Here is a 23,305-nt window from a genome sequence, read left to right on the forward strand (position 1 = left end):
TGTGTAATATGTTGTAAAGAGAATAAACTGTAAACCCAACTTCAACCGTCTGAACTGCGTTTTCTCCTGATGGGGGGGGAGGGCTGATGGGGCCAGCGACCAGTAACCTTTTCAGAAATGCTCTGGCAATGACGTCACAACCACAGTCTTCATCGTCAGTCTTCAGCCGATGCCCGCTGACCTTCTCAGCTGCAGCACCTGATTCCTGCGATGGAGGGGGAGGGGGGGGGGGGGTGGGGGGTGTCATCTACTGCAACAGTATATTTTGGAATTCGGTTTGTAAATTCAACTGTTTCATGAGTTGTCTGGGTTTTCTTAAAGCTCTAATTCATTCATTATCCAACCGCTTATTCTGTCATCGGGTCGCGGGCCAAGCTGGAGCCGATCTCAGCAGTCATTGGGCGAGAGGCGGGGTACACCCTGGACAAGCCGCCAGTCCATCGCAGGGCAACACAGAGACAGACAATCAGCCACACACACACTCACACCTACGGGCAATTTAGTGTCACCAATCAGCCTAAGCTGCATGTCTTTGGAGGTGGGAGGAAAGCCGGAGAACCCAGAGAGAACCCACACAGACACGGGGAGAACATGCAAACTCCTCACAGAAAGGCCACAAGTCGGAGCCGAACCTGCAACCATCTCGCTGTGAGGCAACAGAGCTCACCACTGCGCCTCAAGCTCTAATTATTTATGATAAACTCCCATCATGCATAGTCTATCTTTTCGTGATGAGGAAAAGCAAACAAGTGTTTCCGTGGGAACAGCCCGCTTAAAGAGACGAGCTCAGACATCCAGAACACCAAAGTTAATACGAGATTGGAAGCATTTCAATACAGGAAAACATTCGCTCCTCATCCATCTGCTGCGTGGGCGCCATGGCGATGACCCGCCTTACGTTGTAAATATGTTCGACTTGAAGCTACAGCCTGATTCTGGCTACGAGTTGAAGTGAAAACGATGTGAAGTCTGTAGTCCTCTAGTGTGTGTGTGTGGGGGGGGGGGGGGGCATATTGAGCAGGTACACAGATAAAAAAAACCCTCTGTGTGAGACAGGTTTGAGTAGTGGGGAGGACACGGGGGTGTAAGACTTGTGTTACCCTGACAGGAAAGAGTAAGTAGAGAGGGAATTGGATGTTTGTTGTGTGTGTGTGGGGGGGGGGTCATGCCCATAAAAGTCACCAGGATGTTCCGCATGTGGGGGCAGGAGGTCCCGCTGTCCCTTCTCTTTAATGCCTGGCAGCGTCCGGACGTCCAGCATGGGCAGAGGGGTGAGTTCTCTTTACTCCTTTGGACTTCTCTAAAGCGTCGTTGTTGTTGTTGTTGTTGTTGTTGTTGTTGTTGTTGTTGTTGACTCCTCCGACCATGAATGGCTGACACTCTATTCCAGCTGTAGCTTATCTACAGGACGAGGACACGGAAAGATACCGAGACCCTGCCCTGTGTCTGCAGGGGGGGTCACGGTGCTGCCTTTTTGTAGCAGGGGCGACTTGTTTCCTTCTGCTAATCACATCCTCTGGTTTTATTCTCTCCATCGGGCCTTTGCGGGCGGACAGCCTGGCGACTCTTTCAGTCCCTGCTGGACTCGTTTTGGACTCGTTTTGGACTCGTTTTGGACTGGCTGCTTCAGCGGCACGCACACGTGCTGCTGAGACGAGACTGACAGCAGCAGATGATTTCCATGATGCACCATGCTGTTCAGCTCACGCACGCCGGCGCTCACACAAACGAGGGACTTCGCCTCGATACAAGCGTGTGACTTTCCCCACTTCGCTTTGGGTCGAGAGCCTCAGTGGTGTGAGGCGGGGTACACCCTGGATAGGTCGCCAGCTCATCGCAGGGCCACACCCACGGATAAGTTCTAGTTTCATTTCACCTAAGTCACTGGTTTATTTGTGGTGGGAGGAAACCGAGGGACCTGAAGAGAACCCAAGCCGGGGAGAACATAGAAACGCTGCACAGCAAGACCCAAGGTGGAACGGAACCAAGAACCATCTCGCTGTGAGGCAACAGCACTTCCCACTGCACCACCGTGCCGCCCAGCTGCGTACTTTATTTTGAAATTGCAGTGCTACTTGTCTGCCGAGAAGAACAGCAGCAATGTGAACCTGTGTGCTCTAGTCCACCCCCTTTGGTGAGGCAGAGTACTCTCTGCCTCACCTCACGCTTTATTATCTATGGTTTGATGCGGCCAACAAAAAAAATATTCAATATATTAGCCTGACTATGTAAAATTAGAGTGCATATTAAAACATGTTGGCGCTGTGAAGAGAGACAGAAATCCTTTTTGGGGAGGGATTGTTCAATCTGAGGCGAGGCTGAGCTGCACAAATTCATCAGTTTTCATTGGTGATGGCTGCTAATCTCTCTCTCCTTCCCTCCAGTGTCGTTCAGAGAATGGAGGGAAGAGGAAGAAGGACAGGGACTTGGATGAGCTGAAGAAGGAAGTGTCCTTGGTAAGAATAACAAGCTGTCACCCCTCCGGCCGACACTCACCCTGCGCGGTGATTGATTCCATCGCCGCTGCTCCTGGATGGCGTTCGGGCGAAGGCACTGGGTTATTTAGCGTGGCCCGCCCAGCCGGCTCAGGGCGGTGGCCTCTGAGCCAGCCTGTCCTCCCGTCTCTCCGACCACCCTCTGGCTTGCTCGTCTCTGTAAACAGAAGGATGCTGAATAATTTGTGGGCCACCAACGGTGCAGTGCAGAGTTTGTCTTGTGGAGGCTGTAGCTCTTTGAGGGGCTGTCAAAACGCAGCCAAGCGTTGCCAGTGAGCTCCGGAGTCGCTGCAGCTGCATGCAGCACCCCTGATAAAGCGGCGATCAAGTCGCTGTGTGCCGGATTCAAGGACTCCTTCCTTCAGAGTACATCAGGCGGCCTTTTCTGCATCTTTACTCTGCGGTTTTCTACATTTTCCGTCCAACTAACAACCACAAATGAACAGCGGATGTAAAGGTATATAAATGAATACACCCATATCTATTAAGAATCCATTTTATGCACACTGCATGGGCTCCGTTTCACTGCCGTCCTCTGGCTGCTGCGGGAGAAATTCCCCCCGTCTCGTCGTCGAGTGGAGACAACAGCCCTTCATTCTGTGGGACTGACATCCTGACAACTGCTGAACCGAGTCCATGCTGCTGCAGCACAAATATGTCAAGGCGATATTTGGCCCGTTGCACAAGAATAATAACACCAACCTGCCACCGAATGACAAAATGGTCCCAGGCACGCATTCGTATTTTGTTGAGAATGGTTGAGGATTGATTTTGTTGTGTGCAGTTTTTAATAGAGGACAGAGAGTTTGCCCCACAGAGACTCTCTTAGAGCTCTTTGATCAGCCATGAGGGATGGATCACATGCAAAAAGCCCCTGAATGCACGTCAGACAGAGCGAATCAAGTACGGATGCACACGATACACTTGTATTACGTTCCCTCCACTGATTCAGCCATTCTGTATCAGTCGTAGGACCCTGAATGTATTTTTTTTCTTTTTAAATTGTATTTTCACAATCATGTCAAAGACAAATTCCATTTTAAATGTAACAGGCAATTAATGTCACTCTGATTCCGTTTCCGTCCCAATGAAGCCCAAATTAAAAGGCGGCTCTTTATCCCTGCAGGATGACCACAAAATATCCCCGGACGACCTGCGACAGCGCTACGGCGTGGATCTCACTCAGGTAGCCGCTCCCACGCGACCATGCACAAAACAAAGTCGCTGTAGCAGATTCTTGGTCTCCACAGTGAGCCTGACCTTTTCCTTGGGTCAGGTCCGATCGGCCACAGCATGAGCCCCATTCATCTTTAATCCCTCCAGCACACACGCAGCTATGCAGACACAACAGGTTTAATCCCACAAACGTACCTGGACCTTAAAATGCAGACACACACACACACACACACACACACACACACACGCACACACACAGGATCTGCTGTGTTGCTGTAAAAGTGCTTTAATCCCTGAAATGCTTTCCCTCAGGGCCTGACCAATGGCAGAGCGGTGGAGATTCTGAAGAGGGACGGCCTTAATGCCCTGACTCCTCCCCCCACCACCCCAGAGTGGGTCAAGTTCTGCCGTCAGCTGTTCGGTGGCTTCTCCATCCTGCTTTGGATTGGCGCCATCCTGTGCTTCCTGGCCTACAGCATCCAGGTGGCCACGGAGGATGAGGCGCCCAATGACAACGTGAGCGTACGCCTTATATGTTGTCGTTGGGTTGGTCAGTTATTATACAGGCATGTACAGGTGCACGTACAGGTGCACGTACAAGCCCCCCTTCATGGTGATGATGATGAATATATTTATTAGACAGAATGTTAGAGTACAAGTACAGTCACACAGTAGTATGTATTACAGTACAAATAAAGTCAAACATCCTGTCTAAGAGGAGCGTTTCAAAAAAGCCCTTGCGGTCTTGTTTCCGTTGAAAGTCCTTAGTACATAAATCATCGACATTTAACAATACAAATTTAACAATACAAATAAAAATCATAAAAATAAATCATAAAAATAAAACCAATATTCGATAACTCAATTGACGCAAAGTAACATTAGAAAAATAAAATGATTTTACACCACCGATGTAAACTAACAATAAATCTAAAATAAATTACACCACTGATGCAAAATGACAATGAATGACAATAGATGACATAAATTACAATAAATTACAATAAATTACAAAGACACTTAATATGTGCAACGTAGGTGGACAACGTAGTGGTCCGGGTCATGATGGACTCTTCATTCAAAGCGGAGGCAGCATTTAGAGACGATGTTGAACACAGAGCAGAGACAGATGTGCAGAGACAGATGTGCGAGCACACGTGTGATGACTTTAATCTCCCCGTGATTTTATCGGCACATTCGGTAGCGAGCGTTTAGCCGGATGTCCTGATGAGCCACTTCAAAGCCCGACGGCCTGCAGCGTCGGCACTTTCTGCCTCGGCGTAATGTAAAAGCAGTTTTTGAAGATGAAAACCCTCCGAACAGAAAATGTGCACATTGCTGTTGTTTAATTAAAACCTAAACAACTCTTAAAGCTTTTATCCTTTCTCACGTCTCCGGCTGAGACGCTGCGTCGTCTACGTCCATTTGAGAACATGTCTCAGCGTCCCCAGCCCCCCCCGAAGGAGCCGGCGAACCACATTTCAGGAAGAGTTCAGGTTTAAATCTGGACATTAAACCTCAGAGGATTCACACGTGTCACCTGCCGGGACAGATGTTGCTCCTGCAGTTCTGTGCAGCTGGTGAACAAGAGCCAAACGTCTCCTGGAGCGAGAAGAGGCGGATCCTAAATCTGTACTCAAATGTAAAAAACGCCAGCTGGAAGACACCTTCATCCCAAGTGCCTGCTTGTCTTGTTTGCACCACTTGGAGCTCAACAAATGGCAGTTTCTTTGCTATGGGGCCTTCGACCAAACGCCCCATCCAGGGTGACAGGAACCAGAACTGAGGCTCCAGCACGACTCCAGCTGAGACTGGGGGGCTTCTCTGGGGGGCTCTTCTGCTGCACATTGAAGGGGCTGTTTTCACGCTAACACTGAAGCGGACGCTTCTTCTTCTTCTTGCCCCTGCTGCAGTTGTACCTGGGCGTGGTGCTGGCCGCCGTGGTCATCATCACCGGTTGCTTCTCCTACTTCCAGGAAGCCAAGAGCTCCCGCATCATGGACTCCTTCAAGAAGATGGTGCCTCAGGTGAGCGGCTGCGTTTCGCTGTTTGCTGTGAATCAATAAGCCGTCCCTCGAGTCAGGCTTACCCCCCCCCCCCCCCCCCGCTTGAGTGGAAACCTAATAAGCTTGTGCAAAGGAAGAATAGCTGTTTGAGCCAACTGCAGATTGTGTGTGTTTGCATAGAAGCACCCCCCCCCCCATGCTATCGACCGCTAGCACTTCAATTAGCTAATACTTTAATCTGTTCAGGCTGTTTTCACTCCCTCCTTGTTTCGTTTTTCCCTCCACGTCTTTTCCCGCTATCTCTTCGCCTTCTGGCGGCCTGATTTCATCCCATTTCCCTGCCTTCCTTCCTCTGTTCCTGAGACCTCCTTCCTCTTCCTCTCTCCTCTTCCTCATCCCCCTCTTTCTTTTGGCTCCTGCCAGCAAGCGCTGGTGATCCGGGAGGGGGAGAAGATGCACATCGATGCTGAGCTTGTGGTGCAGGGAGATCTGGTGGAGATCAAAGGGGGGGACCGTATCCCAGCTGACCTTCGAGTGATCTCTGCCAGCGGATGCAAGGTAGGGGAGGGGTGCCAGGCTCGGCCCTGGGGGGGGGGGGCTACAGTCGCTGAACTGACTCGAGGCCTGCTCACGTTGTAATTATTGGTGAATTAAATGAAATTGAACGTGAGCATCTGTAAAACGTGTTGCGTCATCCATCCGACTGCTGAGATCAGTCTGGGCCGACCTTTTTCAGTATCTTGGTTCTTCTTCTTCAGTTTCTGTCAGACAACTTTTCCGCCGACTCGCCAAAGTTCGGCTCCCGTCGGGTAAACTTCATAAATCCATTCTTCTTTCTTAGAAGCTTCAGTGGCATGAGGTTGTTTTTTTTTTTTTGTAAAACTTAGCTGTCACATATTTTATTCAGATACACACACACATTACATTCATTGCAGCGCTTTGGCAGGCCATCCCATAATCCATCCATCTGATACCGATCTGTTCCAGTCCTCAAAATGCTGCATTATTTCTGCTAAATGTCTCCCTCGGCCTTGACAAGCATTTATCTCCCGCTTTATCTCGCTGCATTTTGAAGCAGCGATTACAGCGACGGCCGCGTCGCTGAGATCCCAACCGCTTCTTTCCCACCCTGTCGACCCTTCTCGTTCTTTCCATCGCTCTCAGTGGCTAAACGCTCTTCCTTTTGTCCTGTCCACGCGAAGGTGGACAACTCCTCCCTGACCGGCGAGTCTGAGCCTCAGACTCGCTCCCCGGAGTTCACGCACGACAACCCTCTGGAGACACGCAACATCTGCTTCTTCTCCACCAACTGTGTCGAAGGTCAGTCGGCCACATCTGGCCCAGATCTTATAAGCGTCTTTTTTTTAATCCATCACTACCAGTGCATCAATTATCACGAGAACGATGCCTCCGTAACACAAGATGAACTTCATGAATTTTGAACATGAAGATTATATACGAGTTCAACCTTGCAGGTAGATTTAGGGTTCAATTGCTGTTTCATTCACTGTCTGTCAAACAACAACCATTTCAAAGTGATTCCCTTCACAGAATCCTCCACTGCACTGATATCTACATCTAATCATACGTAAAGCAAAGAATAAGACATTCATTTATTATTAGTTTAAAGTGTTTAAAGTGTAAGAAAAGGTATATGAAGAAAACTGCCTGGAAAAAAAGAATACAATTATCTGCTGTGTTAGACGGCATCATAAAAGATCATTTTAAATCAATTGAACTAAATTTAGTGACTCGCGTGAATTAGCATTAGCTTGCGCGTGGTGGAACTGTCATATTTAAGATGTCTATTTTATGTTTTTCTTGCACAGCTTGACTCAGAAGCTGAAATCTGCATTTAATAACTTAATCAGCTCTAAACTCAACATGTAGGGAGTTTAGTTTATTCTCAGAGGCTCCATTTCTCTCTGTAGTTTATATTTGGGTCTGCAATTTAATACACTGAAGCACTATTATATTTGGCCGTGGAACGTTATCTGCACCCCCCACCCCCCAGCGGACCAGCTGTTGCAGCTACTTTGGATTGTCCACGTATCTCTCTTGAAGCGGTTTTGATGGGGAAGGTGTTCCTAAAGTGCTGCTAGTCCAGGTTGCATGTTAATGTGCCTCCATCCATCCCTTCATCCTTCATCCTTCATCCTCCCACGACCTCGCTAGCCTTTTATCTCAGGGCTTTCCCATTAGAATTCACACATGATTAAACAACACGACACAGATCACAGTTCGTGCTGTTCGTTATTCGGTAATAATAATTCTATAAATATTTAGGACCTGCCGTTACTTATTCTGTCTGATCTGATTCCTCCTCCTCAGGAACGGCCCATGGCATCGTGATAGCCACTGGTGACCGGACAGTGATGGGGCGCATCGCCACTCTGGCGTCCGAGCTCGAAGTCCGCCGCACGCCCATTAACATCGAGATCGAACATTTCATCCACATCATCACAGGCGTGGCCGTCTTCCTCGGCGTGAGCTTCTTCATCCTGTCCCTGATCCTGGGATACACCTGGCTGGAGGCCGTCATCTTCCTCATCGGCATCATCGTGGCCAACGTGCCCGAGGGACTGCTGGCTACTGTCACTGTGAGCGGCGTCCCAGTCGTCCTCCGTTTTTTTAGGATGGAGGCTGTTCAGTTTACAATAAACAAAGCGAGGAAGGCCCAGAATCTGCTTTGTGGGATGAGTGAACTCAACCCCCGGGAAAAGTCGGCCGTTGTCATGGCTTCCTGCCACGCCTAACTGAAACGGCGTCGCCATCAGCGACGTTAGTTCCACTAACTCTCATTTACCTTCAGTGAGTGTTTGGGCGTCGCTGCAGAATGCAGCACGGCAGGTGATTTATTACCGGCAGTAGAAGCAGCTGAAACGTTCACATGCGTCGAACTTTCTCTGCAACGATGACAGACTGAAAGGCGGACGCCAGCTGGCAGTTCAAACGCCGTCGGTCGACGTTTCACTGGTCCCAGAAAAGAAACGATCTTCCACTGACAGTTCCTGCAGACGGGTTCGCTTTAAACAAACGTTCGCCTCGGTTTCACTAGCGTGTGTGTTTATGTATCTGATAAACACACACACACACATAAAGCACGTTTACCATTCCATGCACACCTCATCTCTCTTCCCCCCCCTGCCCCCACATGCTCACAGGTGTGTCTGACTCTCACTGCCAAGCGAATGGCCAAGAAGAACTGCCTGGTGAAGAACCTGGAGGCCGTGGAGACTCTCGGCTCCACCTCCACCATCTGCTCTGACAAGACGGGCACGCTGACCCAGAACCGCATGACCGTGGCCCACATGTGGTTCGACAGCCAGATCCACGAGGCCGACACCACTGAGGACCAGACCGGTAAGCAGCGAGGGATACAGCCTCCTGCCGTCTGTTCCCAAGAAGCCGGTGCTGCAGGAATAATCGATTGAAAAGAGAGAGACAAACGAGAAGATTTGTACGGAAAAGGATCTTGTTTATACCGATGAGTATTAACACAGAAGAATCCTGCAGGAAGTAACCCTGCACATCTGGATTCATACACACAATCCCGCATCTGGATTCATACACACAATCCCGCATCTGGATTCATACGCACAATCCCGCATCTGGATTCATACACACAATCCCACATCTGGATTCATACACACAATCCCGCATCTGGATTCATACACACAATCCCACATCTGGATGATTCATACACACAATCCCACATCTGGATTCATACACACAATCCCACATCTGGATTCATACACACAATTCCACATCTGGATGATTCATACGCACAATCCCACATCTGGATTCATACACACAATCCCACATCTGGATTCATACACACAATCTCACAGAGCCCCAGTGACAGGGGCCATTCCACAGTGACGGGGGCCACTCCACAGTGACAGGGGTCACCCCACAGAGCTCCAGCAGCAGACGGAGGGTCACTTCAGTTCGACTGGGTGGGAAGGATGAATGTTGATACAGGACATTTCCAGAGAGCCTTTATTTTTGACACATTCTTGTTAAATTTCAACATTTTAGTTCTGGGGAAAATCAATACTCAAAGAAAACTACCCGAAGACGAAGAGATTGCTGAAATGGCCTCGGTTATTTAGCAGCAATATCCACTGCTCTGTGAACCGAGAGCGGAGTCAGCGGCTTAAATACTGCATGTTCCTTACTTAAAGTACCGTTTAACACACGCCTCTCTGCTACTCTCTCAGGTTTGGGTTTTGACAAGAGCTCCGCTACCTGGAACTCACTGTCTCGTGTGGCCGCCCTGTGCAACAGAGCCGATTTTAAAGCCGGCCAGGAGGACTTCCCTGTTGTGATGGTATGAACATCTGGAACACACAAGCAACACGACCGTTTTCCAGAGCTTCACATTGGACGAGTTGTCCTTTCGCTGTAGATCTGAGTTGAGCTCAGGGCCTTTCAGCTACAGAACGAGGTCCAGTAAGTCAGCCTTCCTCCCCGGCTCACGTCTGAACAAACTGGTTTCCTACTCATTATCTTTGAGCAAATTATGCAGGGAGTCCATGAAGTCTCATTACAATGTAAAACATATTATTAATGCGTTGGTTTTATAGAGAGCTTCTCTGGACACTCAAAGACACTTTACATTGTTCATTATTCATTCACCATAGTTGGGGATGAAGGTGAAGCTACTGTCCTGGGGTAGATGCAGCTTAATAAATTATAACAGGAAGTCATTTTGGCATTTCAAATAGCAAGTCCAGCTGTTTCTGAATTCCGGACTGCCGTGCTCTGGTTTTCCAAGATTTTTTGCTCGGAATACTAAAACGTTATGTTGAACTGATGAATGGTCGGCTTTGTCCCAGAGAACGCTCAGACTCACAATGACGTGTGTGAACGCACCGTTTATCACGTCGCAGCTGTCTGGGATGCAGATAACCTGAACCGTTTATGCTTTATTTTATTATGTTATTAGTTTTATATTTCACGTCATATCTTACTTTTATGAGCTGACAATATGGATCACATTTAAAAACGGTAGCTATGGATAGTAATACAAGTAGGAGTGACTCGTAGTTGTTGTAAACAACGTGTTATTACACTCTGAATGTCGGAAGAACATACAAATATAGAGACACGAAAAGAAGCACAGCGTTAAGTTTATCAAACTATAGATGGGCCAGCTGATCATCACCATGACAACCACTGAGAAATCATCTTTCACTGCGCCACCCACTGCTCCACCCACTGCGCCACCCACTGCTTATTTTTATCTAGGTAGATTTTACAGATGATCAGAGAAGGACTTTCTTCTTGAAGATTTGAACTTGTGCAGATCTGCTGCACAAGTTGGAAGAGATAAACTTGAAACCGGAACACAACAAATCTTGAGCAAGGTGCATTCAGACGGGAGGAGCCACTTTTACACGTCCTCAACGTTATAGCGTTCCTGCGAAACCGCCCTCAACCTTTCAGACCACTTCACTGGCTCGTTACAAGCTTGTCGACCATTTTGATATTGATTATTAGCAGAAGGCGTTGGTCCAGTCTGCCCCCCCACCATCTTGTTATTAGTTCATGTCCAGGCTTCACATCCACAGCCTCAACGGAACCTTGAGCATTATTCATATTTCAGACTAACTAACTAATTAGCTGCTTTAATCAAATCATCTTAGTCACTAAGACGGTTAAAAAGTAAATCATGTTGTTGAATTTTGAGTAGTGTTACATAAAAGTGTTGCACAGATTTAAAAACTGTGACTGAAGATACTCGGCTACCTGAGCGCTAATAGAAATCCTCTCAGGTGCTGCTTTAATCAAAGCCCCTCCCACCCCGTTAAAGCCCCTCCCACCCCGCTGTGTGACGAACACCGTCGGGAGGATAACGTGTGTCTGTGTGTGCTTCCCATGCAGAGGGAGACGGCGGGGGACGCGTCCGAGTCGGCTCTGCTGAAATGCATTGAGCTGTGCTGTGGGCGTGTCCGTGACGTGAGAGCCAGGAGCCCGAAGGTGGCCGAGATTCCTTTAAACTCCACCAACAAGTATCAGGTAGGGATTGGTGCTGCATCACGGCGGTGAGCTGGAAGCTGATGCAAGGCCATTCCTTCCTGCGGCTTCCTTCCTCCATTCAGTTTCAAATGCAATGGTTTGTTTTCCAATTTGACACATTTGGAATGTTCCTTATCTGATCTTTCAGGAATCTTCTTTATCGTTTTTGAATTGGCAATATCATTTTCAAAGGATGCTCTAACTTCTACGCCTGGGGAAAGTTGAGTCCATCCAGGTGGATTCTTTGCTGCTGTTTTTCCAGACCAGCCGTGCAACGGCACAACGCTGCTAGCCGCAACGGAGCGGCTGCAAGGTGTCTCGCTACCTCTGTCAAGGGGGGGGGGGGGGTTTCACCTGTGTGATTGTTGGCAGGATTATACAAGAGATAACTGGATCAGTTGCATGATTTGTGGTGGAAGAGCAGGAGCAGCAACACTTTTCTTCTTCTTCTTCTTTCTATTCATGCAAAAATGCCAATGCAATTTCCAGGAAAGTTAGTGGCGGTGTAGGGGGGGGGGGTCGATAAAGCGTGCTTAACAGACACACAGGAAGGTTCAGCCTCAGCAGATGGACGTCCTCCACCCACCGCGAGCCTCGTTGCACATGAGAAGCTCAGCTGCTCAGAAGCTCCACTCAGAAATGAGTTTTTGTTCACTCGGGCTCTGGTGGGAATCTCAGCGAGGTCTGGATGAGATTTTATGGGCGTCTTCTCCACCTTGCGGGTCTGCTGGAGCCCGTCCCAGCTAGAGCTACAGGGATGAGGCGGGACGCACCCCGGATGAGACGCCACACGAAAGACAAGGCAGCTGACGCTCACGCCTACGGATATTCTGGTGCCTCCAATTCACCCAAATTGCATGTTCGGAGTGGCAGGAACCCGGAGAGAACCCACGCAGACACTGATAGAACATGCAATCTACACGCTAGGAATCAAACCCGGAGCCTTCTTGCTGTGAGGCAACAGCACTACCCACTGCACCAGCGTACCGCCCAGTTTAAATACTTAGAAAGGCCAAAATAGAAGCGGTGAATTTACAGCCGCGGTGCGGCACAAAAGCGTCAGCAACAAACCAAGCGGAATGATTTTCTGTGCAATATCTGCCACGGCAGGCACTTCTGTGAGGCCTTAAGTTATTAGCCTCACAATATGAAATACTGCCAGAGAAAAAGAGAGGCGAATATCAAAGTAAGAGAAAGGCATCAAGCTCGAGCAGGGCTTTGTGCTGCTGCGTTTCTGCTTCCACAGCCACGTCTTTGCCATCCTGCCTGGAGATTAGAACCAGCATTCAAATAAAGCCCACAGTGATGCTGAGGCAGACAAAGCGTTCCTGCATGGAGCCGGCGTGCTGCCTGAAAGGAGGAACGTCTGTGTAGAAGTCAGCAGAAAAGCTATTTCCCTCTGGTTGTCTGAGATTAGATAGGTTGTGACTCAGATACAAATTACCTGGGGTTGTGAGTGTGTGTGTGTGTGTGTGTGTGTGCGTGTGTGTGTGAGAGAGAGAGATGCATTTTAGAGTATAAATGAATGCCACTTCACTGACGATATGCATTCAGATTCACTGCACTTATTTTAAGCCACCAGGAACATTGAGCGACGTCCGAACAGCAACCGCTGGCCTTCGTTTCCCAGGATGCTGCTTGTGACTCGAACACTTCATGATCTGCAGGTTCCAGCCTGTTTGGAGATAAACTGTCTTCTTGTCTTTCGTCAAGCTCTCGATCCACGAAGAGGAAGACAATCCCTCTGGTCATCTCCTCGTCATGAAGGGCGCACCAGAGAGAATCTTGGACAGGTCGGTTAATCCAAAATGGATCCATTGTTTGTCTCCTGAGTGCTGCAGCACAGCTATCATGCATAGCTCTCCATCTTCTTCTGATGGTTTCCAGAACGCTTGTTTCACTATGAAAAATGACTGAACTTCTATTTTAGTGTGAACTCATTGGCTGCACTGACGTTTAGGGTTGTATTAACATGGCAGGTGCAGCACCATCATGATCCATGGCCAGGAGCAGCCGCTTGATGCAAACCGGAGAGACGCTTTCCAGAGTGCCTACATGGAGCTGGGAGGACTGGGAGAGAGAGTGCTTGGTGGGTTTAATGGGATCACCAGTCATTGTGCATTTAGGGAAAAGGCAGAGTCAGGAAGCCCTCCAAAAACACGCAACCTATTTGAGTTGATTACCCCAAATGGAGCGAGTTGTGTTTGTTTGTCTTTTCTGTGGCCCTGCGATGAGCTGGCGCCTCATCCGGGGTGTCCCCCGCCTCTCGCCAGTAGCCAGGTGAGATATTGCTCCAGCGGATCCGTGAGGATAAGCGACTGAAGACGAGACGATTGAGGTCGTCTCGTCTGCACGATGGTTGGATGGTTGGCTGGTTGGACGGTTGGATGGTTGGATGGTTGGACGGTTGGATGGTTGGACGGTTGGACGGTTGGATGGTTGGACGGTTGGATGGTTGGACGGTTGGATGCAGACTGAGTGGCTCTTTGCAGTAGACAATAGATTTATCTGACTTCAGATTATAGTAACAGTGGTATATGTTATATTCTATTTTAGTAAGATTTTAGAATAAGAATAAAACACATCCTGACTTTGACGTCTGGGACTTAAAGCCCCCCCCCCCCCCCCCCCCACAGCCGTCTATGAGAAATCTGCTCGCCTCTTCTTTTGTAGGTTTCTGCCACTTCAATCTGCCTCCATCCCAGTTCCCTCGTGGATTCGCCTTCGACTGTGATGACATGAACTTCCCGACGGAGCGACTCTGCTTCCTGGGTCTCATCTCCATGATTGATCCGCCGCGTGCTGCCGTGCCTGATGCCGTGGGGAAATGCCGCTCCGCCGGCATCAAGGCAAGTGGATCCAGAGCTTCAACCCTCGTCTCGAGCTCCATTCATCCAGCCTGTTAAAGAAGCACTGTGCATGTGTTGATCAGAAATCTATTCGCTGTACTCAATAGATAAATGAAGTACTATTCTGGCCAGCCAACGCCCCAGAGTACCCGCTGACCTTTCTTAGAGGCTGTTTGTTTGACTCTCCCGGGTACTGAAAAAGGCCATGACAGATAGTAATGGATGAATTCTGCATCGCCTCCTATAGATGATAGAGAACCTCTTATTAATTACACTTCATCTGCATACACACACACACAGAGCAGGTCTAGCCAGAACAGTAATAACCCGGGCGGCAGGAAGGTTAAACAACAAACGCCGGCAATAAGAACGGATAACGAGGCGACTGAGAAGTTCTCATTTCAGGGGAAGGGGAAAGAGATTTTATTTCAGGTGCAGCAGTTTTCATGCCTCCCTTGATAATGCATTTCTGAAAGACATACAGTAATTGGCTTAAAGAATGATCTCGAGGCAAAAAGAGGAGATGTTACTATTTGAGGTGTTCGGGTTAAAAAAAAGGTTCTGAGTGAAGCATCATCAGGCCCCCAGCAGGTTGTCTGGGCCAACACTTCAGCGTAGAGTTGATGAGGCGTCCGGGTTTGAACTTTGACCTCCGCCTTGTCTGTATTTACCTGACACGGAAATGATTGAACATTACTACTACAGACAAGACACAGGAGACGCTGACACGAGCCTCGATAAGATAAACACACTCAAACTAAACTGGGATCGATTACACTTATTATCCAATGTAATTACACCTCACAGCGCAGAGCAGCACATCCCAGAACGCTGTTATACCTCACACACGTGCACTGGACCTTAATGTGCCGATGCTTTCTGACTTACGGGACGTTCCACCTGTGGTCAGGTGATCATGGTAACAGGGGACCATCCAATCACAGCCAAGGCCATCGCTAAAGGTGTGGGCATCATCTCCGAGGGCAACGAGACGGTTGAGGACATCGCTGAGAGGTTGAACATCCCTTTGAGCCAAGTTAACCCCAGGTGTGTGTGTGTGTGTGTGTGTGAGTGTGTGTGTGTGTGTGTGTGTGTGTGTGTGTGAGTGTGTGTGAGAGAGAAATATGACCTTCTGAGCAAAAAAACATCACCGCTCCCTCTTTTTTCACAATTTCCTCCTGTATTCCTGATTGCCTGGTGTGTGTGTGTGTGTGTGTGTGTGTGCGTGCGTGCGTCTCCCAGGGATGCTAAGGCGTGCGTGGTGCACGGCTCGGACCTGAAGGACATGAGCTCTGAGTATCTGGACGACCTGCTGAGGAACCACACTGAGATAGTGTTTGCTCGCACCTCGCCTCAGCAGAAACTCATCATAGTGGAGGGCTGCCAGAGACAGGTCAATGACAGGAGCGGGCGTGTGTGTGGGTGTGTGGGTGTGTGTGAACGTGTGTGTGTGTGTGTGTCGTTGCTGTTTAAGGCTGAATATAGTTTACCATGCATAACTGTGTGTGTGTGTGTGTGTGCGTGCAGAATTGGTTTTATGTTGTTTGATGTATGTTAGTCAGTATAAAGTATATTAAAGAATATATATTGTATACGTGGGGCTGCTCGTGTGTGTACATACGGTACATAAGTACATACCTTTTATGTTTAAACTGCGAGGGCTTTCACGAGTCCCTCTACATTGAGGTCGTGCTGCAGCTCAATCCCATTTTCCCATTTAATCTCCCCAGAGCTGCTTTGAAAAGACATTATTAAGACAGAAGGGGAGGGTAAAGGAGGGGGAAGTGAAGAGAGCCCTTATCTTTGTCTTCTTCACTGGTCCTTGCGGCTGCAGGGGGCAATCGTGGCTGTGACGGGCGACGGTGTGAATGACTCTCCGGCCCTGAAGAAAGCTGACATTGGCGTTGCCATGGGGATCGCTGGTTCCGATGTGTCCAAACAGGCTGCTGACATGATCCTGCTGGATGACAACTTTGCCTCCATTGTCACTGGCGTGGAAGAAGGTGAGCACGGGGGGCTCGACTGAGAGAGAGAGAGAGAGAGGAGAGGAAGACTTGGGTTGGGGTCGGATTCAGGCTTCTCAAATATAGTTAAGAGGGACATGTTCAAAAGAGGTGTGGCCTTCATCAGCAATAAAAGACCTGTATCATAAAAACCTGAAGAGACGGGATTTAAAGTGCATTCATTTGATGTCGAAATAACCAGAACAGTTGCTGCCAGGTATAAATTAACATGAATGTGTAAAACAACAGAACCATAGGAGCCTCTTGGGTGAGAGGTGAAACCTTCAGAAGTCCAGATTCAACCGGCAAGGGTTACTAGAACCTGGAGCAATAGAATGCTCATTCTTCTCTGCTGCCGTTCAAACATATAATGGTTTAAAATGTCAAGTCAGGAGAGCAGCTTCCCAACTCAGGAGTCGGGTCCAGCTGAGCAGCACATTAACGCACAATCAATCCCGAGTGAGGGATGCTGACATGCGCCGAGATAAAGTCAATCATTTCACTTTTCAAAAAAATCTGTAAAATTCAAGTGCTGAAGCCTGAAAGAAAAAGGTAATAATAACATAGTTATTACAACGTCCCGTTCCTGTTTTCGTCATCCCTGCACCTCTCGTGTGTTTCTGATGGCTGCAGGGCGTCTCATCTTTGACAACTTGAAGAAGTCCATTGCCTACACACTGACCAGTAACATCCCAGAGATCTCGCCCTTCCTCCTCTTCATCATTGCTAGTGTTCCTCTTCCGCTGGGAACCGTCACCATCCTCTGTATCGACCTGGGCACCGACATGGTGAGCAGGGAAAACGATTTCTGGACACGTTAGAAGCCGTTTTCCTTTATTATCTCATTATTTCAATCAATAGTTGTGACTAATCTTCTGAGAAATGATCAGCTCTTAATGCATGGCGCGTTTCCTGCCCTTTCGCACGCTGGGTTCTGGTGGTCCAACTTTATAGGTTCCTTTTAGCTGCTGTTGCTACACATTCCTTTTCACAGGAAGTCAAATGAATAAAAACACAACATTTTGGACACATCTTCTCCATTGGGTCATTTGTTTGTGCAAAAAGCACAAGCTGGTTAGGATTAGTGATTCTCCCCAACTAAGGGATGCTAAATGTTAGCATGTCTCTTAGCTACAGAACAACATTCAGGCAGCAGAGCACGAATTACGGATATGAATATGAGTGCCTGAAGGAACTCTTTTCATTTGTTCTCTCTGTCGGTGGGAGAAATTCACTTTTGGCCCATCGCCGACATTCATTTGTTCAAGCAGAACAAAGAGTGGATAACGCTCAAATACAGATTTCCATTTCCCAGCGCTGCCGTTTACAGATGCCACGCTCTCCATTGTGTTTCCAGCAGCAGCGACAGGCATGCTGGAATCGCCGGCATGATGCAGCTTGATGCGGCAGGATGCAGCTTGATGTGGCATGATGCAGGCCCATGCGCCGTAATCGCTCGTTGTGGGGAAAACGATGCAGCACGATGCAGCACGATGCGGCACGGTGCGGCATGATGCGGCAGGATGCAGCATGATGCGGCACGATGCAGCACGATGCGGCATGATGCGGCAGGATGCAGCATGATGCGGCTTGATGCAGGCCCATGCGCCGTAATCGCGCGTTGCAGCAGGACTGCTTCACTTGTGTTCGTTACGTCAACCTTCTTCTCTGCTGGACTCAACCAGCAGGAGGCAGCAAGCTGCTGGAGGCGGTTCCAACGCAAGAGAGTGGAACCGTCCAGTGCATGGCCTTCAACAGGTGAAGCATGAAGACGGGCTGCATGCCAGCATGGCTGGTGAAGCAGCTCTGCATGTTTCGCCGATGACAATCACCGTGAACTCGTTTGCTGCTTTAGCAGCCACACACACTTGTTCCTGTCGACAAATGTGTGCTGTGCCCTCGTAGATCACAGCGATGGCTCGGCCCTTACAGGCTGCTTTTCTGCTTTAAGATGAGATGAGTGGAATTTAAAAGCATCTCATTTGTGCACCTGCTTGCAGTTACAAACCTGCTGTTCAAAGGGACATGTCTTTGCGTGTTTATTAACGGCTGTTGGAATCAGCAGCTTTGAAGACTGAGGCCAGAAAATGCAGGAGCAGAAACGTGTTTCTAGTGTAGTACAAAAGGAAAACAGAAAGGCGTCCGTGTCTGCTGGTGACGCTGCTAACAGCTTGTTAACAGCTTAGTTCACCTCCCTGCTATAGACTCGGGGCTCTGCTGAGATTTAGCATTGACGAGCAGCACTTGGAGTCTGCTGTGATTATTTTTAGCGAAGACTGCCATGTGGAAGGGGATGGCTGCGAAAGATGTTCATCAAAGCGCAGTGTAGAATGCTTCAAGACCGACATCTGGATGTTGCTCACAATCACACGGACCTTCTGAGGTGCAGAAGATCAATGCCAGGCGGTTGCATGCTTCTCCCGCTCCTCTTCCTTCTTACCTGCCGTGGATTGGGGGGGGGGAGTGGAACAGCGAAACAAAGGAGATTTGTCGAGCGCTGCGCTTGGATTCAAGTCCCCTCCTGAAATCCCACCTAAGACTCAACTATCCCGCCTGAAGTCGCACATATTGCTTTCTTGCTTACTTTGTAAAACCAGCCGATATCGGATCTTTATTACATGAAACGCTCCTCCTTCCTCCTTTATGAGAGTCTTGGAATCCACTCGCGGTCTCCCTCCTCTTGTCTCCTCTCTCTGTCTCCTTGCCCTTGTCTGCCTTTCTCTCTTCCCCGCAGTAATTGAATGCAGAAGTGCATGAATAGCGGGAATCTTTTACACATGAGTGAGGGTCAGTCTGCCTCTGCACCGTCGCCATAAAGACTAAATTCCTGCACACAAAATGAGCTGATGTTGTGCTGTCCTTATACTCTCTGCAGGTTCCGGCGATCTCATTGGCTTATGAGACGGCTGAGAGTGACATCATGAAACGGCAGCCGAGGAACCCCAGAACAGACAAGCTGGTCAATGAGCGGCTCATCAGCATGGCTTATGGACAGATAGGTTTGTGCACCTGTGGCTAGAACCCCCCCCCCCCCCACAGCAGAGAAGCTATGGCTATAATAAACATCACGGGCATAAAGCCATTCATTATCGACATTTATCAGACGATCTGGCCTTTATAAATGTTTAGGCAAGTACTGTTAAATAAAATAAATGTCGAGGTGAGCAGTCGGGAACGAGTGCCACGATTTTCCTCTCGTTGTCGTGACATTTGCAGCAAATTGAGAGGCGAGCGCCGCTATCTTCCTCTTCATCTCGTCGTCTTTCACCCGTTGGAGCGCGAGCTTGAATGCATGCTTTTTTATCTCTGGTTTTATATGGTTTGGGAATAGCGCAAATCAAAGGATGGCCCAATTTCATAGGCTGTTAAATAGGTCAAAATCTGACAGGGCTTCATTGGATGACAATTTCAAGCTGAACATCTTCAAAACAGCCGGCAACTCGCATCAGCTGCCATAACTCTTCCAAGATGAGCGCCACAGGGGCAACGAACTCATGCAGGTCGCCTCAAATCACATTTACAAGCCAAAGCTATGATGCTACAGCTTCCAGCGTCCATGCTGGACACTTCAACTCACACTTTCCATGCTATGCATTTGTGTGGCTGCTATTTGTAAGTACGCCACTTAAAGGCGATTCTGAGTTTAATGCACCTTGCTGTTCGGTAGAAAAGTTCTAAAGGTGGAATTGAGGTCACATCTTTCTGCCTGTGAGCCAACAGCAGAAATAGAGATCAAATCAAAGTCTGTGTGAACGGGGTGAGACGTGGAGGTCGCAGCATCGGATGGGGGTGGGACCTTTCTAAGATGTGTCCGACTGGCAATTGGTGAGATCTAGTCATTAGCCGCAGTTAGTAGCCAGTCGCTAATTCAAACGTGGAGCAACCTGCCGTAGCGCCAAAGACAATCCAACACAAATAAGAACTCGAGATGTGGGCGGCTACACAGCCAGCGAGGTCCCGATTGACGATTAAGATGGATTAGCCTCAAATTAGTACATTCCTTTATTTATTTGAAATCCCACACACTTATCTGTTTGAGAACGGTGATGAACGTGAACAGAGGAAAGTTGGAAACATTTTAATCAGAAACCAACCTGTTTTCTGATCACTCAGAAAGTGATGTTTCAACAGAAACTCAGACCTGCTGCTAAGTTTTAATGTAGCAACACAGGCAAATAGATGATTGATCGGCATTGTCTCAACCCCTGATCATCAGCCTGCCGAAGTTATACGTTATATGTGGAGCTCTAAATGAAGATATCCATCATCAATGAAAACGTGACGCCCACAGCGACAAAACAAATCCTCCAACGTGAAATTCAAACAGGTTCTCAGCTTTCTGGAATCACCCAGAACCGCTTCTGGGACGCCACGGAAAAGGACAGAAAGAACTTAATGAGATGTATTTAATGCCAACTTCACAAGAAGACATGAACGGTTTAGAATAATGTCTAGACTCATGCATGCACCAGCTGAATGGAATGTGGCCCCGCCCACTTCACGCCTGCCCTGAGCGCTGACGTTTGTTTCCAGGGATGATGCAGGCTCTTGGTGGCTTTTTCACCTACTGTGTGATTTTGGCTGAGAACGGCTTCCTCCCTAAGAACCTGCCGGGCGTCCGGATCCAGTGGGACAGTCGCGACGTCAACGACCTGGAGGACGACTACGGACAGCAGTGGGTAAGGAGAGCGGGCAAAGACGAAGATTGGAACACTTCCACACTCGTACAGGATTCTATTTGTCCACCTTGCAGACCTACGAGCAGAGGAAGATCGTTGAGTTCACTTGTCACACGAGCTTCTTCGTCAGCATCGTGATTGTCCAGTGGGCTGACCTTATCATCTGTAAGACCAGGAGGAACTCCCTCTTCCAGCAAGGCATGACGTGAGTGAGAGAGGGAAGCGCTTTAAAACACCTCTCTCTCCTTTCTGTAACACTTTGGGCCCGTTTTCCTTTCTCTGATGCAGTTTTATTTGCTCCTCAACAGGAACAGGATCCTCATTTTCGGCTTGTTTGCTGAGACTGCTCTGGCTGCCTTCCTCTCCTACTGCCCTGGGATGGACGTCGCCTTGCGCATGTACCCACTTAAGTACGCCCTGCATATGCATATCTCCACCCAACCGAAAAATAACCTCTTAAATACCTAATGCGCTGCCATTATCCTGTCTTTCTCGACTTCAAATGAAGTCCACCATCTTCTTAAAAACCCACATTGTTATCCTTAATATTCAAAACTGGCTGCAACGAATTTAACAATCTGTACTATTGCTACTTTGTGCTTCCTCTCATCCTCTTCCTCTCAGGACCATGTGGTGGTTCTGTGCCTTCCCATACAGTCTTCTTATCTTCATTTACGATGAGGTCCGTAAATTCATTCTGAGGAGGAACCCTGGAGGTAAGAAGTTATTAAGCAAAACCAAGATTAAAGGTTTCAGCCCTTTTTGTCTTGCTAATAAGGCAAAAGAGAGACAGCACGGTGATGGTGTGATGACTGACACCCATGTCTCAGGAGCCATGGGGGGGGGGGGGGGGGGGGGGTCCTCCCTTCCTCTGTGTCTAACTAACCCGTAATAATATGACGACTCCCATCACTGGTACGAAACACAAATAGAAGTTCTGTCGCAGTAATTATGTGCACGTTTGCATGCTTCTGGAGATAGTGGAGGCCCTGAGTCTCAATAGCGCCTCTCTTTTGGGGGGGGTTGGGGGGTGAGAATGTTTGGCGCCCCTGTCCTAAAGGCAAGTTTGAAGGGTTTTTTGGTTGGCTGGTTTTTTTTCAAGTGTCCTCCGAGGTCGTCTGCTTGATTCAGAGGACAAACTGTTCCGTGGTGATGCTGCATAATTCATGCTGCTTGTTGGGTCCTCTGGAGGCGATCCAGAGATGAGATTTGGAGGATCTCACGGTTTTTCTGCTCGATGAGGTACAGACAGGTGGATTGAAGGTGCTATGCCATTAAGAAGTAATTAGACATACCTTACAATTAATCAGGGTGCAGGTATTGTTCAGCTGAAGTATTGATCTGCCTTCAGTCCTTATTGGTCTCAGTTAAAGGTCTGAGCTGCAACTTCTTTCTAGACTTTTTTTGGTCCCAGCAAAACAGTGCATGACAGTAACCTAAGATGTGTGTTGTAAATATATATATATATGCATGAATATTTTCCTTTAGTGAATATACTGTATATAAAACTTGCACCAGAAAGATACCTTCTCAACAGCAACATAAAGATGAGAAGGGAACAGAGCAGGCTGATGCCGACCCCGGAGATAAGCGTTTAAAGATCATACGCACGATACGATGCGCCACAATAGCTCCAGATCTGGTAGCTGCTACAGCGTTTCCGCTGAGAGGGGCGAGACATGGGAAGACAAATGAAATTTATCCTGACAGTTAATCATTTCTGTTAATCTGTGTGTCACGGGCTGCTGATCAGAGTCTTAGAGGTAACATGGGATTCATTTGGAGACAAATGCAGTGAGATGAATACAAATAGAGTGATGCAAGAGGGTATTATGAAAAATGCTCGCCTGACATTTCCCCCTTTCCCTTTCTGCCTCTCTCTTCCAGGTTGGGTGGAGCAAGAGACGTATTATTAACAATCAGAAATGTCTGTGTGACTGTGTGTGTGTGTGTGTGTGTTCCATGTGTGTCTGTGGGGTGAGAATAGTGTCTTTGTCAGTTGTAATATTGCATGGATCATTTCACAAACCTTATTATGATAAAATAAAATAAAAAGATACTGCTGGAAATAGG

At 48.3% G+C, this 23,305-nt stretch overlaps 1 protein-coding gene across 1 annotated transcript; it reads left to right on the plus strand.

Moving 5' to 3' along the window:
• Positions 1-1,242: 1,242 nt before the first annotated feature.
• Positions 1,243-23,305, plus strand: atp1a2a (ATPase Na+/K+ transporting subunit alpha 2a). Its single transcript, XM_068749318.1, has 24 exons — positions 1,243-1,271; positions 2,385-2,456; positions 3,622-3,681; positions 3,984-4,187; positions 5,585-5,698; positions 6,101-6,235; positions 6,880-6,997; positions 8,009-8,277; positions 8,842-9,040; positions 9,901-10,010; positions 11,567-11,701; positions 13,415-13,494; positions 13,681-13,790; positions 14,375-14,550; positions 15,461-15,597; positions 15,793-15,943; positions 16,385-16,553; positions 17,187-17,341; positions 19,429-19,552; positions 21,087-21,232; positions 21,307-21,437; positions 21,541-21,642; positions 21,857-21,948; positions 23,120-23,305. The coding sequence occupies exons 1-24, from the start codon at positions 1,260-1,262 to the stop codon at positions 23,146-23,148; spliced, it is 3,030 nt and encodes a 1,009-aa protein (XP_068605419.1). The 5' UTR covers positions 1,243-1,259; the 3' UTR covers positions 23,149-23,305.

The sequence above is a fragment of the Brachionichthys hirsutus genome, chromosome 15, assembly GCF_040956055.1.
Source record: "Brachionichthys hirsutus isolate HB-005 chromosome 15, CSIRO-AGI_Bhir_v1, whole genome shotgun sequence".
Classification (NCBI taxonomy): Eukaryota; Metazoa; Chordata; class Actinopteri; order Lophiiformes; family Brachionichthyidae; genus Brachionichthys; species Brachionichthys hirsutus.

What these genes read in the sequence shown, in the direction of transcription:
- atp1a2a (XM_068749318.1), top strand. An exon ending in TCTCTGCCAGCGGATGCAAG is followed by an intron (nt 6,236 to 6,879) that starts GTAGGGGAGGGG and finishes GTCCACGCGAAG; the next exon opens with GTGGACAACTCCTCCCTGAC. An exon ending in CATGGCTTATGGACAGATAG is followed by an intron (nt 19,553 to 21,086) that starts GTTTGTGCACCT and finishes GTTTGTTTCCAG; the next exon opens with GGATGATGCAGGCTCTTGGT.